The sequence below is a fragment of the Oenanthe melanoleuca genome, chromosome 1A (assembly GCF_029582105.1).
Source record: "Oenanthe melanoleuca isolate GR-GAL-2019-014 chromosome 1A, OMel1.0, whole genome shotgun sequence".
Classification (NCBI taxonomy): domain Eukaryota; kingdom Metazoa; phylum Chordata; class Aves; order Passeriformes; family Muscicapidae; genus Oenanthe; species Oenanthe melanoleuca.
The window spans coordinates 3508073-3521292 of record NC_079334.1 but is presented as its reverse complement, the minus strand read 5'-3'; the positions used below and the strand labels follow the sequence as shown (position 1 = coordinate 3521292).

At 37.3% G+C, this 13220-nt stretch overlaps 2 protein-coding genes across 2 annotated transcripts in view; one reads left to right on the top strand and one right to left on the bottom strand.

Moving 5' to 3' along the window:
* Window positions 1-13220, bottom strand: part of DCP1B (decapping mRNA 1B) — a 39118-nt gene that overhangs the window by 24743 nt on the left and 1155 nt on the right. The window contains exons 2-3 of the mRNA XM_056511175.1: window positions 12850-12890; window positions 10792-10919 (exon numbers count right to left, since the gene is read on the bottom strand). Of these exons, the coding sequence (XP_056367150.1) occupies window positions 10792-10919; window positions 12850-12890 (169 nt within the window). The remainder of the gene's footprint in view (window positions 1-10791; window positions 10920-12849; window positions 12891-13220) is intronic.
* CACNA1C (calcium voltage-gated channel subunit alpha1 C) overlaps window positions 2410-13220 on the top strand; it is a 419556-nt gene continuing 408745 nt past the window's right edge. Inside the window, exon 1 of the mRNA XM_056511189.1 lies at window positions 2410-2594. Coding sequence (XP_056367164.1) covers window positions 2465-2594 — 130 coding nt within the window. The 5' untranslated portion in view covers window positions 2410-2464. The remainder of the gene's footprint in view (window positions 2595-13220) is intronic.

Sequence of the window (13220 nt, the reverse complement as noted above, 5' to 3'; positions counted from 1 at the left end):
TGACAGGCAAACTGTAATAGGTTTACTCCAGTTGTGGGTAGATTCACACTGTGCTCACAAGCCAAATTCCACCCTGAATCCTTCATCACTGACATATGGTCATTGAATTTTTACATGCTTGAATGCTGAAGGATCATTAAAGTATTAAAATAAATGCTTCACCTGCATTTTTCTTGTGAAATTGCAATTTAGTAATTTCTTTCATGAAGATACAAATACCACCCCTTTGAAGTACTTTGTTGCATTTCTCCTTTGATTACTGTAATTCTATTTTAATCTATCTTTATAGATTTTAAAATCTTTTTTTAAAAATTGAAGTTAGTGTTCAGATTATTCAGAAGTTCAATGACTTTTCTATAGTCTTGCACACAAGACATTTTGTGTGCAAGAATACAGCACATTCTGTGCATGTGTACAAAGAGAGAAACAATGCACCCCGAGATCAAGTTGGTCACCAAGAAAATGTAATTTAAGTAGTAAACAGTTTCTTATTCAACCTGTAATTCAACAGAAGAAAAAACCCTTACATTCATCAAATTCATTTTATATTACCAGCTAGATATTTCACAATAGCAGCACTGGGAGGTACCCTGCAACTCTTGAATCCCTGATTATAGACTAGAGATACAGTCCTATTTAAATAAAAATTCGGGATTTTTGCATTGGATTATTTTCACTGAATTGTTTCCACACAAAGTAAAATAGCATATTTCATTTTGCTTCAGAAATCAGTGGTGTTTTACTAGTTTATACATAATCCTTTAGGAATAAAACTTAACAGCAATCATCATCTGCTTCCTCAGTCTCTCCTCTCCTTCAGCTTTTAACTCTCAGTGCAAATTTGAACATCTACGTTGCCTTCTGTTAAAGAAAGTTAGAGAGAGAAATATTCATATGAGAGAAACCAGAATAAAAACAACAGGTAACAATAAACAGAAGGCAGCAAAGCCCTGCAGGAAGACATATCATACTCACAAAAAAACCCCCAAAAACAACAACAAAAAAAAAATCCTTTTGAGAGATGCTACATATGCCTGTTTGGAGGACTTAGCACTGTATGTTGTTTAGGAAAAGATATTGAAATTTACAGAAAGGCAGTTTGTTTGACAGAGACAAAAGAATTGGTACAGCTCAAACAGAAAGTTCTTATTCTGTCTGAGACAATGGCCAGCAGCAGACAATTCACAGAAAGAATCTTCTTAGTCCCTTTATTACTGACTTCTGACCTGAAGCTTGTGTCTTACATTACTTACTTTTTTCCCCCCACTGGCTACAGAATCTCTCTGGTTGGTTTTATGCATGTACATAACACATCTGTTATGCAAAGGGATTATTAAATCAGGCTCCAAAAGTCCTAGGCATACGTACATCCAAAATAATGAAGTCAGCAGGAAAAACCCATCGGGATGTTTTCTGAAATTGATTTAAAGCAATGCATTATGATATGAAGACTTTACATTTTACGTAAGGAAGCTCTGTTGCAAACCCCACAACTGGGCTGCAGCTACAACCATTAAGGCAGAGCAGGCAGCAGGCATTCAGCCCAGTGCTGTTAATGGTTTGGATGCCAGTTAAGACAAAAAAGCAGCACTGCCTTTGCAGCCTGAGTGGAATTCCACTGGAGCACTTGCACCGTGTTTCTGTATATAACACATTCCTTGTCCTTTAAAGGGTATGCATTCTTACACTTGGGAAGGGTTTCTTTCCTCTTCCCTCCTGTAATTGAAAAGTATTCTTTACTGCCGATTTAAGGCTTGTTTTGACAAAGAGAGCACTGATGAGGCACTCAAGAGCTTGTATTAAATCAAAGTTAGACAGAAGTGAGCAGCTTGTATATGTGCCGTGGGATACACTTGCTCACATATTTATCTTCCATGTTTTGAGAGAAGGTTACAAATATTTTTATATATATACACACACATATAAAAGAGTGTGAGTAAGCAAGCTCACATTCCAAAAGAAGTTTTCTGGCTATGTCAGGAGTGCAGTCCACCCTCTGCTAAGCAAACCTATTTTTTTCAAGCACAAGAGGATATTATCAGAGGAGCCCGTGTCGATATACAGAAACCAGAGATCGCCATGGCTCGCTGAGGTGATGAGCTGACGGGTGGATGGCGCCCATTATCTTTACTCCTCAATCCAAGTTTTCCTGAAAAACGGACAGGGGGAGGAGAAGGCTCCAACTGAGCATAAGGCACAGAGGACAAGCAAAGGATTAGGAGTGAACAGCAAGAAAAGGAAGGAGAATGCAAAAGATGTTGAAAAGGTTTCAAAGAGCTAGTAAATAGTTCCTAGATTAGAAGATTTAGCTGTCAGCAATTTAAAACAATATTCAGGTTTTAACTTCCCTACAAGGCTATTACATAACCCTGAAGCAAGGAAATTAACCAAAAGGAATGTGCTTTTACTATCTATAGAAAATACACTTAGCTTCAGCTGCTTCAACGCTCCTTGGAATTTTAAAATGTTTCAAGCCTTGGTTCGGCAAGCTTATCACCCCCTGCCCAGCCACCAGCCGGGGGAACCCGACGCCAAGTACAAGGGGAAGCTGGTGCATGAAACTCAGCTGAACTGCTTCTACATCAAACCTGGAGGTAAGACAGCATCACCCACTCGTGTGCACAGAAACTGTACTGGGAGCTGCTGTTAGTGTTGCCTTCCTGTTTAAATAGAGCAATCTGTGTAATGTAGGAGACTACCCTAATAGCTCACAGTGGTATTTGGTGATAATGTACTAGGAAGCCCTGAATGTGTGATCACACCAACACACAATTTAAATAATTCTGGTAATTCTCAAATCTGGGGAGTTAAGTAGATGGACGGCTTCTCTTGGTTATATATTGTATTTTGAGCTTCTAATGAACACTGCTTTCCTGCTTCCACTGTGACATCATATCAAAAAAAAGAAATGCAAGTATAAGGAAAAAGAAAGAAACGGGTTTTTTATTGTAGACAAAGAGGTTAAGAAGTTTAAAATACACAAAAGCTGAAAATACTAAATACATGTGTGCGTATGGGAAGGGATTAAGCTGCAAAGGCGGTCACACAAGGGATTTGTGAAAAGCAGCCAGCTCTGGAATATCCTTGTTTGCAGGAGAAAGATGTAGGCACTCATGTACATATTTCCCTGCTCCTGAAACACCTACCATTTTATGCTGTTCAAAGAGGGATGTGTGAAGCACAGGATATACAGGTAGTCACGTGAAAATAACCCCTCTGAAAAAAATTCATTATCTGCTGCAAGCCCAGCTCTTGAGCATTACTGCATCATATGCCTATCTTATCTTGAAAAGACGTCAGGAATGCCCAGCATTGGCACTACACTCTCCACAGTAAACCTCCAGACAAGCTAATTTGTTGCTTATATGCTGACATCCATAAATGGGAAACAAAGACTGTGTCTAGCAGATATATGCAGCATTACTTTCCTGCTATCCCATATAGAAATTCAGCCCCAGAGGTGGGAGGTTTGATACATGTTTCTAACTCTATTCCATACCCTTTTCCTACTGATTTGTTTGCTCAAGCTGAGATACAGCTGCACCACGCACATAATAATTACCAGCCCTCCAAAACTACACAGCTTTTTTGTCTTAGCTCCTTAGCCTGTTTCTTCTCACATGGCATACTCTGACTTCCAGACTGGGCTGAAACTGAAAACCTACATTAGGATTACTGCACTTCTTTTCCTTACTTTTTTTTAAGCACCTTCAGCACACAACAGAAAAACATCATTAGAGGAAAAAGATGGCTGCAGTCATCACAGTTACAGCTGCAAAAAGCCACTTGACGAACAAAAACCATTCTAAACTGTTTGCTTTGCTCGGTCAAAGGCTTCCACAATTGGCTCAAATCCTCAGGGGAGGAAGGGTAAGGAAGAAACAACTAAAACATCCTTTTTAGAAAGTCTGAATAGAAATATCTGTGCTGAGTTGGGCGGCATGACAAGGGACGTGGTGTTATACATAAAAAAATAAAATTTAAGGCCTTCAGAAGTGGTGTCTACAAATTCCACTGAAAAACATAAATTGCATTTAGTTTAAAGGAAAATATGAGCAATAAGGCAACACTGGAACAACAAAATTTAGAAATACTTACTAGTACAAACAATTTTGCTTTAAAATCAATAAACAAAATAGTTCCTTCTCCTTTTTTTAAACGTGAACTGTTAAAACTTAAATCATAGAACATTTACTCTCCACAATACACAGAAAAAAAAACCCCAAACACCCTAAAGCTGAATTAACTAATAGCTCCTATTCCTAGAGTCACAATAATAATTTAGTTTGGTTAGGGATTCTGCAGTTCACTTAGTCCAGCCTTCTGCTCAGAACAGTGGAAGCTTCAGTGTGAGAGATGCTTGGGGAAAGAAGAAATCATGATCAACTACAAGTTTCCATAAAAAAATATATTCTATGGCACTTTTTCAGTTAATTTATTTTAAAATAATTTTCCTGTTCCATCCCCTAGGTTAAAAATCCACTCCTCCTTCCATGGATTAAAGCAGAATTTAGTTACAGGTTTCAAACCCTGCAGTTTGTGCACTCTAGAATAAGCAGGCCAAATGACCTGACTGCAAAACCATAATTCCTGGTGTTAAAACCCATTTTCCTTGAGCCAACACTGCTGCATGTCCATCTATCCCTGAGTGCACTATTAACTTATGCCATCAAATTATAATAATATTTTTATATCTCAGCAGGCAGACATTAAAGATTTTCAGATAGCCTTGAAAATTAAAATGAGACAGAAAGCACGAAAATCTATTAGATAAATGCACCTATTTTATAGTTTTAGATAAAAATGTAAAATTGGTATCTATACTATTTCCAAGGGGCAGTTTATGATTTTCCTTAGCATTCTGAAGTAATTTTTACCATTTTCTAAGCAGTAAACTAAATTAATGATTTTCTAGAACATTAGTTAGTTGAAGTATAGACCAAAAAGGTAGGAACTATATGGGAAATGCAGTAGAAAATTAGTACTGCCTTTATCTATGCTTTTATAAACTGGTTTATGTACAGGTAATTTCTGAGTGTAGGTACAAGGCCACCTTGCATGAAAAATATTATCATTACTATGAATCCAAAAAATAAGTGGCAGTAAGAAACCTGCTTGCTTCTCTCAAGAAAATTTGCAGATGACAAACCATAAAACAATTAAGTTGGACAGAAACTTAAACAGGTTTCAAAAACAATGCATGCAACATGAAAAAGTTTACACTGCATACTTCATTTTCTGCATTTGGAATTAACTCTTAAGAAAACATTAATTATTTTCAGCGTGTATGTTCCCCTTGAAAATTTAAAAAGGAAAATAATGCCTGTGCTCAATGCTCTCAGCAAAACTGTGGTTTCACTTTAAGATCAGGAACATCCAGGGAAGATAACCATGACCTCTGCTGTTGTTCTGTCTCGCTGGATACACAATGAATTTTTAAAATGCTGATCAAAGGAGAGAAACTGGAATGGAAAGGAGGAGAGATTTGTTTGTATCTCTGAGACAAAAATGTCTCTAAAGACAGGACCTCAGGTAAACCACAATCATTTATATTCTGAACAAATGGCAGTAGTCAGTTCAGGGACTTTTTAAAAAATAGCTTTGCCCAAACTGTTCAGCAGCAAACCAGGCTGAGAAGAATACATCCCTAAAAAGGGCAAGGCCCTTCTGCTGAAGTTACTTCACATTTCTACAGTTTGAGTCTGCACTTTTGTTTCAAATTGAAAAACACTTTTCAAACAGTTTTAAACTACAGAAATACTTTCCTAAATAAAATATACAGATTGTAGCAGGCCAGAATAATAGTTCTGCAAACAAGCTCAAAAACACTGGTTTTAAGTTATTCAGTTGTGACAAAAACTCTCTATTTTGTGTCATGATGCAGCAACAGAAAGCCATGTAATATTTCTGAATCAGTAGACCACTGATATGGAGACATTTAGAGAAAAAATAATATAAACTGGACTAAGTTCAACACATTTACAGGTATTTGTTTCAAAATTCTGCAAGATGAATGAGCATTTGGGGAATAATCAATTGAATACACATTTCAATTTTCTGCATTCATCCTGTTGGGGTTTTGATATTGGACCTGATACTGTATGTTGGCAGGAAGGAGGCTGATAAATAAGGTTCTCCTTTATAAACTGGTATTTTACCCAAACAAAAACATCAAACAGAAACTCTAATACAACATAAAGACAAAGGCTGGAATATCTATTTTGCATGTCTCAATTGAGCAAGTAGCAGTTTATTGGTCAATATGCAGAAGGCCAAGTCTAAATACAAACACAAGGAAATTTAATCACCAAATGCTGGTTTAATTCTCAAATTAAAAAAAAAAAAAAATCAAAAGAAAGAAGAGGTTTAAAGTACTGTATTATACAATAATGTAGTGTAGACTATGAACACATTTCAAGAGGAAAAAGACACTATGGTAGCCAGAAGAAGATTCTTTTTCATTATATATTCTTTTTTACATATCACTCAGATTCTCTTCTTGTTGCCTCCTACCTTTTCCATTCAGAAGTAAACTTTTTTTAATCTTCAAGCTAAGATGTTTTTTACAAAAGAAATGGTACTTGCAGGGTCAATGCAGAGTGGGACACTTATAAGACATTTGTATTTTTAACAGGATGTATTTCCTTAGAAGGGTGAACTAAAATGAGCCACAATAACTGTCAAAAGAAGATGATTTGTTCTATTTGAGAGAGCTCATGGATGCTGTAACACAATCTAAGAATGAAAAAAAATAGTTTGAGGAAAATATACACTGGTACCTTTTCCTAAATATTTTAATATCACTTGCCCCAAAGCATATATTTGGAAAAATTTTCATACATAATTATGAACTACGGGGGAAGAATAAAAAACAAAACATAAACCACAGATAAAACCCACAAAATTTCTTTAGACAGCTGGCAAACTTCCCTCTCCCTCCTATCCCATTTACCAGAAGCCTCTGCATTGTAGGAAACTGGGAAAATAATACAAAATGTTCAGGGTTCTATGGTGGCAGGTTAAAGGGAAACACTGAAACAAGTGTGAGGTTATGTACAGACCACATGTGTCTGGACAGCCCTGCCAAAACCAGGCATGTCTGCTCTGCTTTTGTACCACTTGCTGAACCTCTGCAAAAACCCAAATTCAGCAGACACTTCACTAGCAATTCACTTTCCATTTCAGGCTTAGGAGATGACAGGAGCAAAGCCCTTGCTACAGTGTGGCACAGAAGTGAAAAGTAACTTCTCTATCCAAATAGGTACAGAAACTGTCAGAGAATACTGGTTGGTATGTCACACAATTTCTTTCTCTGCTCAATATAGCAGAAAAGCACCCAATTAACCTGTATCAGATCATTGTCACAATTAGCATACTATTTTAAGGTAGGATCTTGTGTTCTTGGCAGCTGAAATGCTCAAGGTGAAGCCAGCTCTGAGATAAGATTCCCAAATTCCCTATTTCCTATAAGCATCACAAGCAGTTTTCAGTGATAAAATGGTAAATGAGTGAAATCAAGAAATAATTCCCTGACCCACCACACAGATATAAACACCTGGTACAGTAGAGAGTGGGGAAAGCTGCTAAAGGGAGAAAATGAAGGTAATTTAATCAATAATTTACTGCTATGTATTTCTTCTGAACTATCTCATATCAATCAGCAGCAAGGTTCAAGCAGCAGGCTCTGAACATTGGTTTTCCCAATAACTACAACCAAAAATGAATGAAAAAATAATTATGTAGTTAGGATTAGTCAAACACATAAATAATGAAATTTTTAAAAAACTTTAAAATTGTTAGATCATCTAAACAAAACCAGAACTACTGTCTTGCTCTCAGAAAATCTAAAATTGCAGTTAACTACAGAAGTTTAAAGGTCACATTGAAAATTGCCTGTTTGATCCAAAAACCTTCTGTCCTTGGTGGACAAAGATTTTTGATGGCATTAAAAACTGATTTGAGCTTCCCTCCTGGCTTTGAAATTAATAACCCCAGCTCTACCCTAACAGATTTCCCAAACAAAACTTTGCTGTGAAAGAGTGGACCAGTGCAAACATTAATTGGCATGGATCCCAAATCCAGCCTGAAAAGTCCTGGGGTTAGACTCTTGTCTCCAACATGGTGTTTAGACAATATTTCAACTTAAGATGACCAGGATCATATGAAATAATAAAAGAAATATGAAAAAAAAATAAAAAGATGAAATATACCTTTTTATTTTTAGCATTTTAAAAATTTACATTTATTGTGTATAATTTTGGAAAATTTTTTTCTATTGTGATAATATATTAGCACAAAGCAAGCTTTCCAAAAGGTTAGCTATTACAGGACAAAATGTTGTTTGGCTTGTCCAGTACACAAGTACCACCTTTTGCTGCCAAAAAACCTGATTTTAGACTGTGTAATACAACCAGCCAGACATACTCACTGTGCTAAATGAATTTTGAATACTGAAAAAAAAAAAAAAAATGGGCAGGGCCAGCAATTAGAAACACAGAGGAAATTGTTAGTTTTGTTAGACCTAATAAGATCTAACACGTATGAAAAACAGCCTAAGAAGTCAAACAACATGTTAGAAAAAGATAATTTATTTCCAGATACTGTTAAGTATTACTGCCAAACTGTCCACTGTTCTGCCAAGTAAACAGCTATTACTGAGTACTCCTTGTTAGCATGTGAAAGTGGGAGATAAAAATAATACTACAACATAAGGGTCTAAACGCCCCAGTTTTGGATAAAAACTTCACTTAACAAGGAAAAAGCCTCAAGCCTTAGTTTTGCAAAAAACTACAAAGGCAAGAAGTAGAATAAAGCACAAGAGCAAGAAAATATTCATGCAGAAAATTCAAGAGGATATTCAGAACTGTGTTTGGATGAGACCCTTGTGAAAATCCATACTTATTGTTGTGGAGATCCCTTTATTTTGTGTTGTAAAGGCTTTGAAATACAAAATCAGGAAGAAAGGGCATGAGGTATCTGCAACTCAGTGAAGAGATCATCACATGAACTATTTGTAGGGACCTAAAGAAAAACCTGGAAAAGTCAATTAAGTTGGTAAAAACTGTCTTCCAATTTGCTCTGGAAACAGATGTCTTCAAGAAAACATGAGCAAACAATAGTTTTTCCTTTGAAGTATCAAAACCTTCAGTTCTCTTGAAGAAATAATAATTAAGCTTTTGTAAGAATATTTTAGGAAGATAAACAGCTAGGTAATTTATACCAGAACTCACCTGATACTGACAGAATTGGGGTTTTTTTAGTAAAACAACATGAATCTGCTCTCAGACAACCAAACTCTCAGTTCAGTTAAGAGGTATAGATTTACCCATGGTTAGATCAAACAGCTAACTCTGGTAAAAATCAGATCCACAGACCAGGCATCCTGCTCAGAACCACAGGCTGCTACTTGTATTTGAGACCCTGCAAATCTAAAATTTTCATGTATCTTAGTGAAGAAAGAGCTTATATCACCCAACCCCTGAGTTTTCTCTTGATTAAAAAAAATAAACAAATTACAATTTATGTGAAATAATCAGACAAAAAACTTATATTCTGTCACCACAGAATAACGACAACTTCTAATTACTCATTATACCACTTGTGTCAACAAAAATAAAAAATTAATAGATCAGGTTTCAAAAGGCAGATATTGGTATAAACATATGTAAATTCCTAATGAAGTTACAAAATGAGATTAAACAAGATTACAGGTGCACATGAAAAAGCCTTCAAAATCAGATGGAATAAGAAGGTGTCACAGTACTTAAAATCCTAATGTTTGGCCCAGTCTAGGTTAGCCTGGAGATGTCTGCAACTCTTTTCAGTTTCCTTCTGAATTGTAGCAAATAGTCTCAAAAATAGCAGTTTCATTTAGGCTACTTAGAATGCTTCTACCACATAGTGTGTGAACAACAGGATTCCCCCTTGATAGATTTCCCAACTCCAAATTAGTTTATGAAATTAGAAGGTCTAGCACATTATCAAATCAGGCTGCTTTTGCCTTTACTTCATCCAGAGGGAACACTTGAGCATCACAGTTCACATAAACCATTTCTGCAATCTGCTTTTATGCACAAAGGACAAAGCCCAGATCAGGTACTACAGCTCTGCTTGCAAGCACAGCTACAAACTGGATTTACAACTGCTCCCTGCACATTGTAACAGTCTGTGTGCAGGTCTGCATGCACAAATAAACTTCCTCATGTCTTCCACTCATTTCTGAGCTTGCCTGACACTTGCTAATTCTTGTGCAAAGATAATCATGCAATATCAACAGAAAGCCCGAAGTAATTACTTTGTCTTTCAGCAGGGTTTAGGTTAGACTCAGCATTATGTTGTCAAGAGTTATGCCTAATAGTTGAGAAGCAACCTGCCTTCCAAGATGCTCTAAGAACAGTATTCTGGAGCTGGAGCACAACACAGGGTTTGAATTGGTGGCATTTGTATTAAGACTACAAATATTGCACAGAGATTTCCCAGCAGTGACTGGGGTGTATTCAGAACACACACACACACTTGGTCTCTCTCAATCACATACAGGCAACCACAAACATTCACAATCTGTCAGTTAAATGAGGAGGTTATTCCTAAGCACATTCTAATACTTTCTTTAGTAGAGTGGCATTTTAGGAACAGTGAGCAATGCTTCTCTTTCAGCACATCAAAAAAGCAAAATGCATTCCTTCAATTCTACCCCTTGAATGCTGCAGTCTAAGCACTTGGACTACCTTAACAAGAACAGACTGAAGAGAACCTGACTCCAGTATTTAACCCAACGTGTCACATACTTACATCTGGCATTTCTGTAGAGCAGAAAAGGGTCCTGGAGCTGGAAATCGAGGTCTTTAGTAATGGGTTCTGTTCGATTTTCCATGCTCAGTCTGTTCATAATTGTGAAACCATGCCTTGGAGAAGCAGATCTGAAAAGGAACAAGTCGAGGGAAAAGGAAATCACAATTTCTTTGTTGTGTAGTGCTCCTAATTCATTACTTATTTATTTCTAAGAGATGCTACAAAAATCTAATTTTGTTGCCACGGAAATAACAATTGACTCTTGCAGTTTTGGTAATCCTTTTAATTATAGCAAAGCCCTATGTTATGTATGAGAAATAAACAGACCAACAGCATCATGTGATCCAATGCCTCCATCTATCCTACAGCTCCTCACTGCACTAAAAAGCAGCAATTCAAACAAGCCAGAGCAAGCCAAGTTCTCAGCACTCAGGTTAACAAATAGTCATCAAAGAGAGAATTTTTCAAAAAATGTATTACAAAATACATTTGGGAAAAGTGCCACCTCTGCTTAATTGCTGGTGTGTGGATTTCTCTATGAAACCAAAACACAAGAACCCATATTACAGGATTGGAGTAAACCAAAAAATAAACAAAAGGGAAATCCTTGACAAGAATCCTTGTTTGCAAGGGTCAATATTTCCCTTAAAACAAACAAGCAGTCCTACACTTCTACCAGTGTTCACCCAGTTGGAAGTCTGACTTTTGACTCTTCCTTGAATTCACAAAGATGAGCTGGGCAATGAATAATTCAGTCCAAGTAAACTGGTAACATCATTTTACATTGTAATGAAAAGAAAGGTAGCAGTTTGGTCTCCAAACTCTGTGTTGGCAATGTCTTTTCCACAGGATTTCAGAAATTTGTTTGAAGTCACAGAAAATTGAAGTTAAAGGTGATGATGAGGGCAATGCAGGATGTTACTCACAGTTCACAACCTGTTCCATACTGCTGCCTAAAGGGCAGCCAGGCAGCAACCTGTGCCCTAAAAGGAAACTCCCTCAGGCAACAAAAACAACAGTGAAAGATAACAAATACCAGAAGGACCAGGTTTCATGTTGTCAGCTCTTGAGCTTTGAGATCAACATACCAGGAAATACTGCTTCTGTTTTGCAGCACAAAAGTCACCACATCCACCTAGTGCCAGCACAACAAAGGGCTGCTGCTTTCCTCTCCTGGTGGTAATTTTACAGCATCTGATCTCCACTTATCTGAGAGCAGCTCAGAAAAATTACTGCTGACCATTGCCACTGCTGGTACAAGAGAGCTGTAAGGGCTGAAATCAGCATTTCCACTTCCCACTAAGCTCACAGGCTCCTGGGCCTCTCTGCCACCTCACCCACTTCTCTAAACCATCTCTTGCTTTCTCAGCTACCCTACTAGAACCTCTTTGATACAAAAGCTAAAAAAGTAACTTTCTCCTTTGGTGTTACACATCAGCAGCTACTGCAACACTTGCAGACTATGTAACTTTCAGATTTTGACAGCAGTCACAGAGAAGTGCTGGAGCACCATCATGGAAAACCCAGCACAGGGCAGGCTTCACAACAGAACAAACACACGTGCTAGAACAAATGGTGCAAAAAATGATGCTCTGAAAGCCACAGCCAGAGTTGTTGCTAAAAGAAAGTATGAAAACCATCCAAAATGTTGGATGAAAGATGCATGAAAAATGAACAAACACAAGTAGTATGAAAGTTCCCTATGTAGGGGACACAATATTTCTAAAGTTCTGCCATTCCCTTCCTTTAAGCAATATCACTATTTATTTCACTCTTTTTTGTTCAGACACTTTTAAACTGCAATTCCTATTTAAGCCAACACAAAAGATTTCTACAGTTTACCCATACTGGCATTTAAATCACATTTGGAAGTCTTATCAAAATACAAGGTCATGCATCCTTCAGAGTGTTTTCTTCCCACATTTCTACTGGCAGTTTCAGTTTCTTTTTGCCCTTGAACAAAGGGGAAGATTTTATTCATTCAGCCACGCTCCATCCCAGCCAGCTTTTCCATATCCACAGACTTCACCTGTATATGCCAAAATGTAGTGTCCTTACCTTGTGTAAACAAACAGTGTTCCCTCCACATCTGTCTTCTCCTAAAGAAAAGGAACATTAGGAATGTTAAGAAAGTTGAAAACAGGGCAGCATTTTGCTCACCATCAGTGAGCCCCCTTTTCTCTCTTTTACCAGTACCATCAGTTACACCTCTCTCAACCAGGTCAGGAAAAAATAACCAAACCAAATTTCATGGTGGTGAACTGGTGGTGAGAGGCTGGAGCTAGCACATCATGCAGCTGAGCCAGGGTTTGAGGTAAGACATGAAAACGCTGCAGGCACATCACCATGACATTAAACATTGCACTGGGTTAATTCTAGGCTGGGTTAATTCAAGAGGCAGAGACAGGAGTTTTCAAAGGGCACCTGCC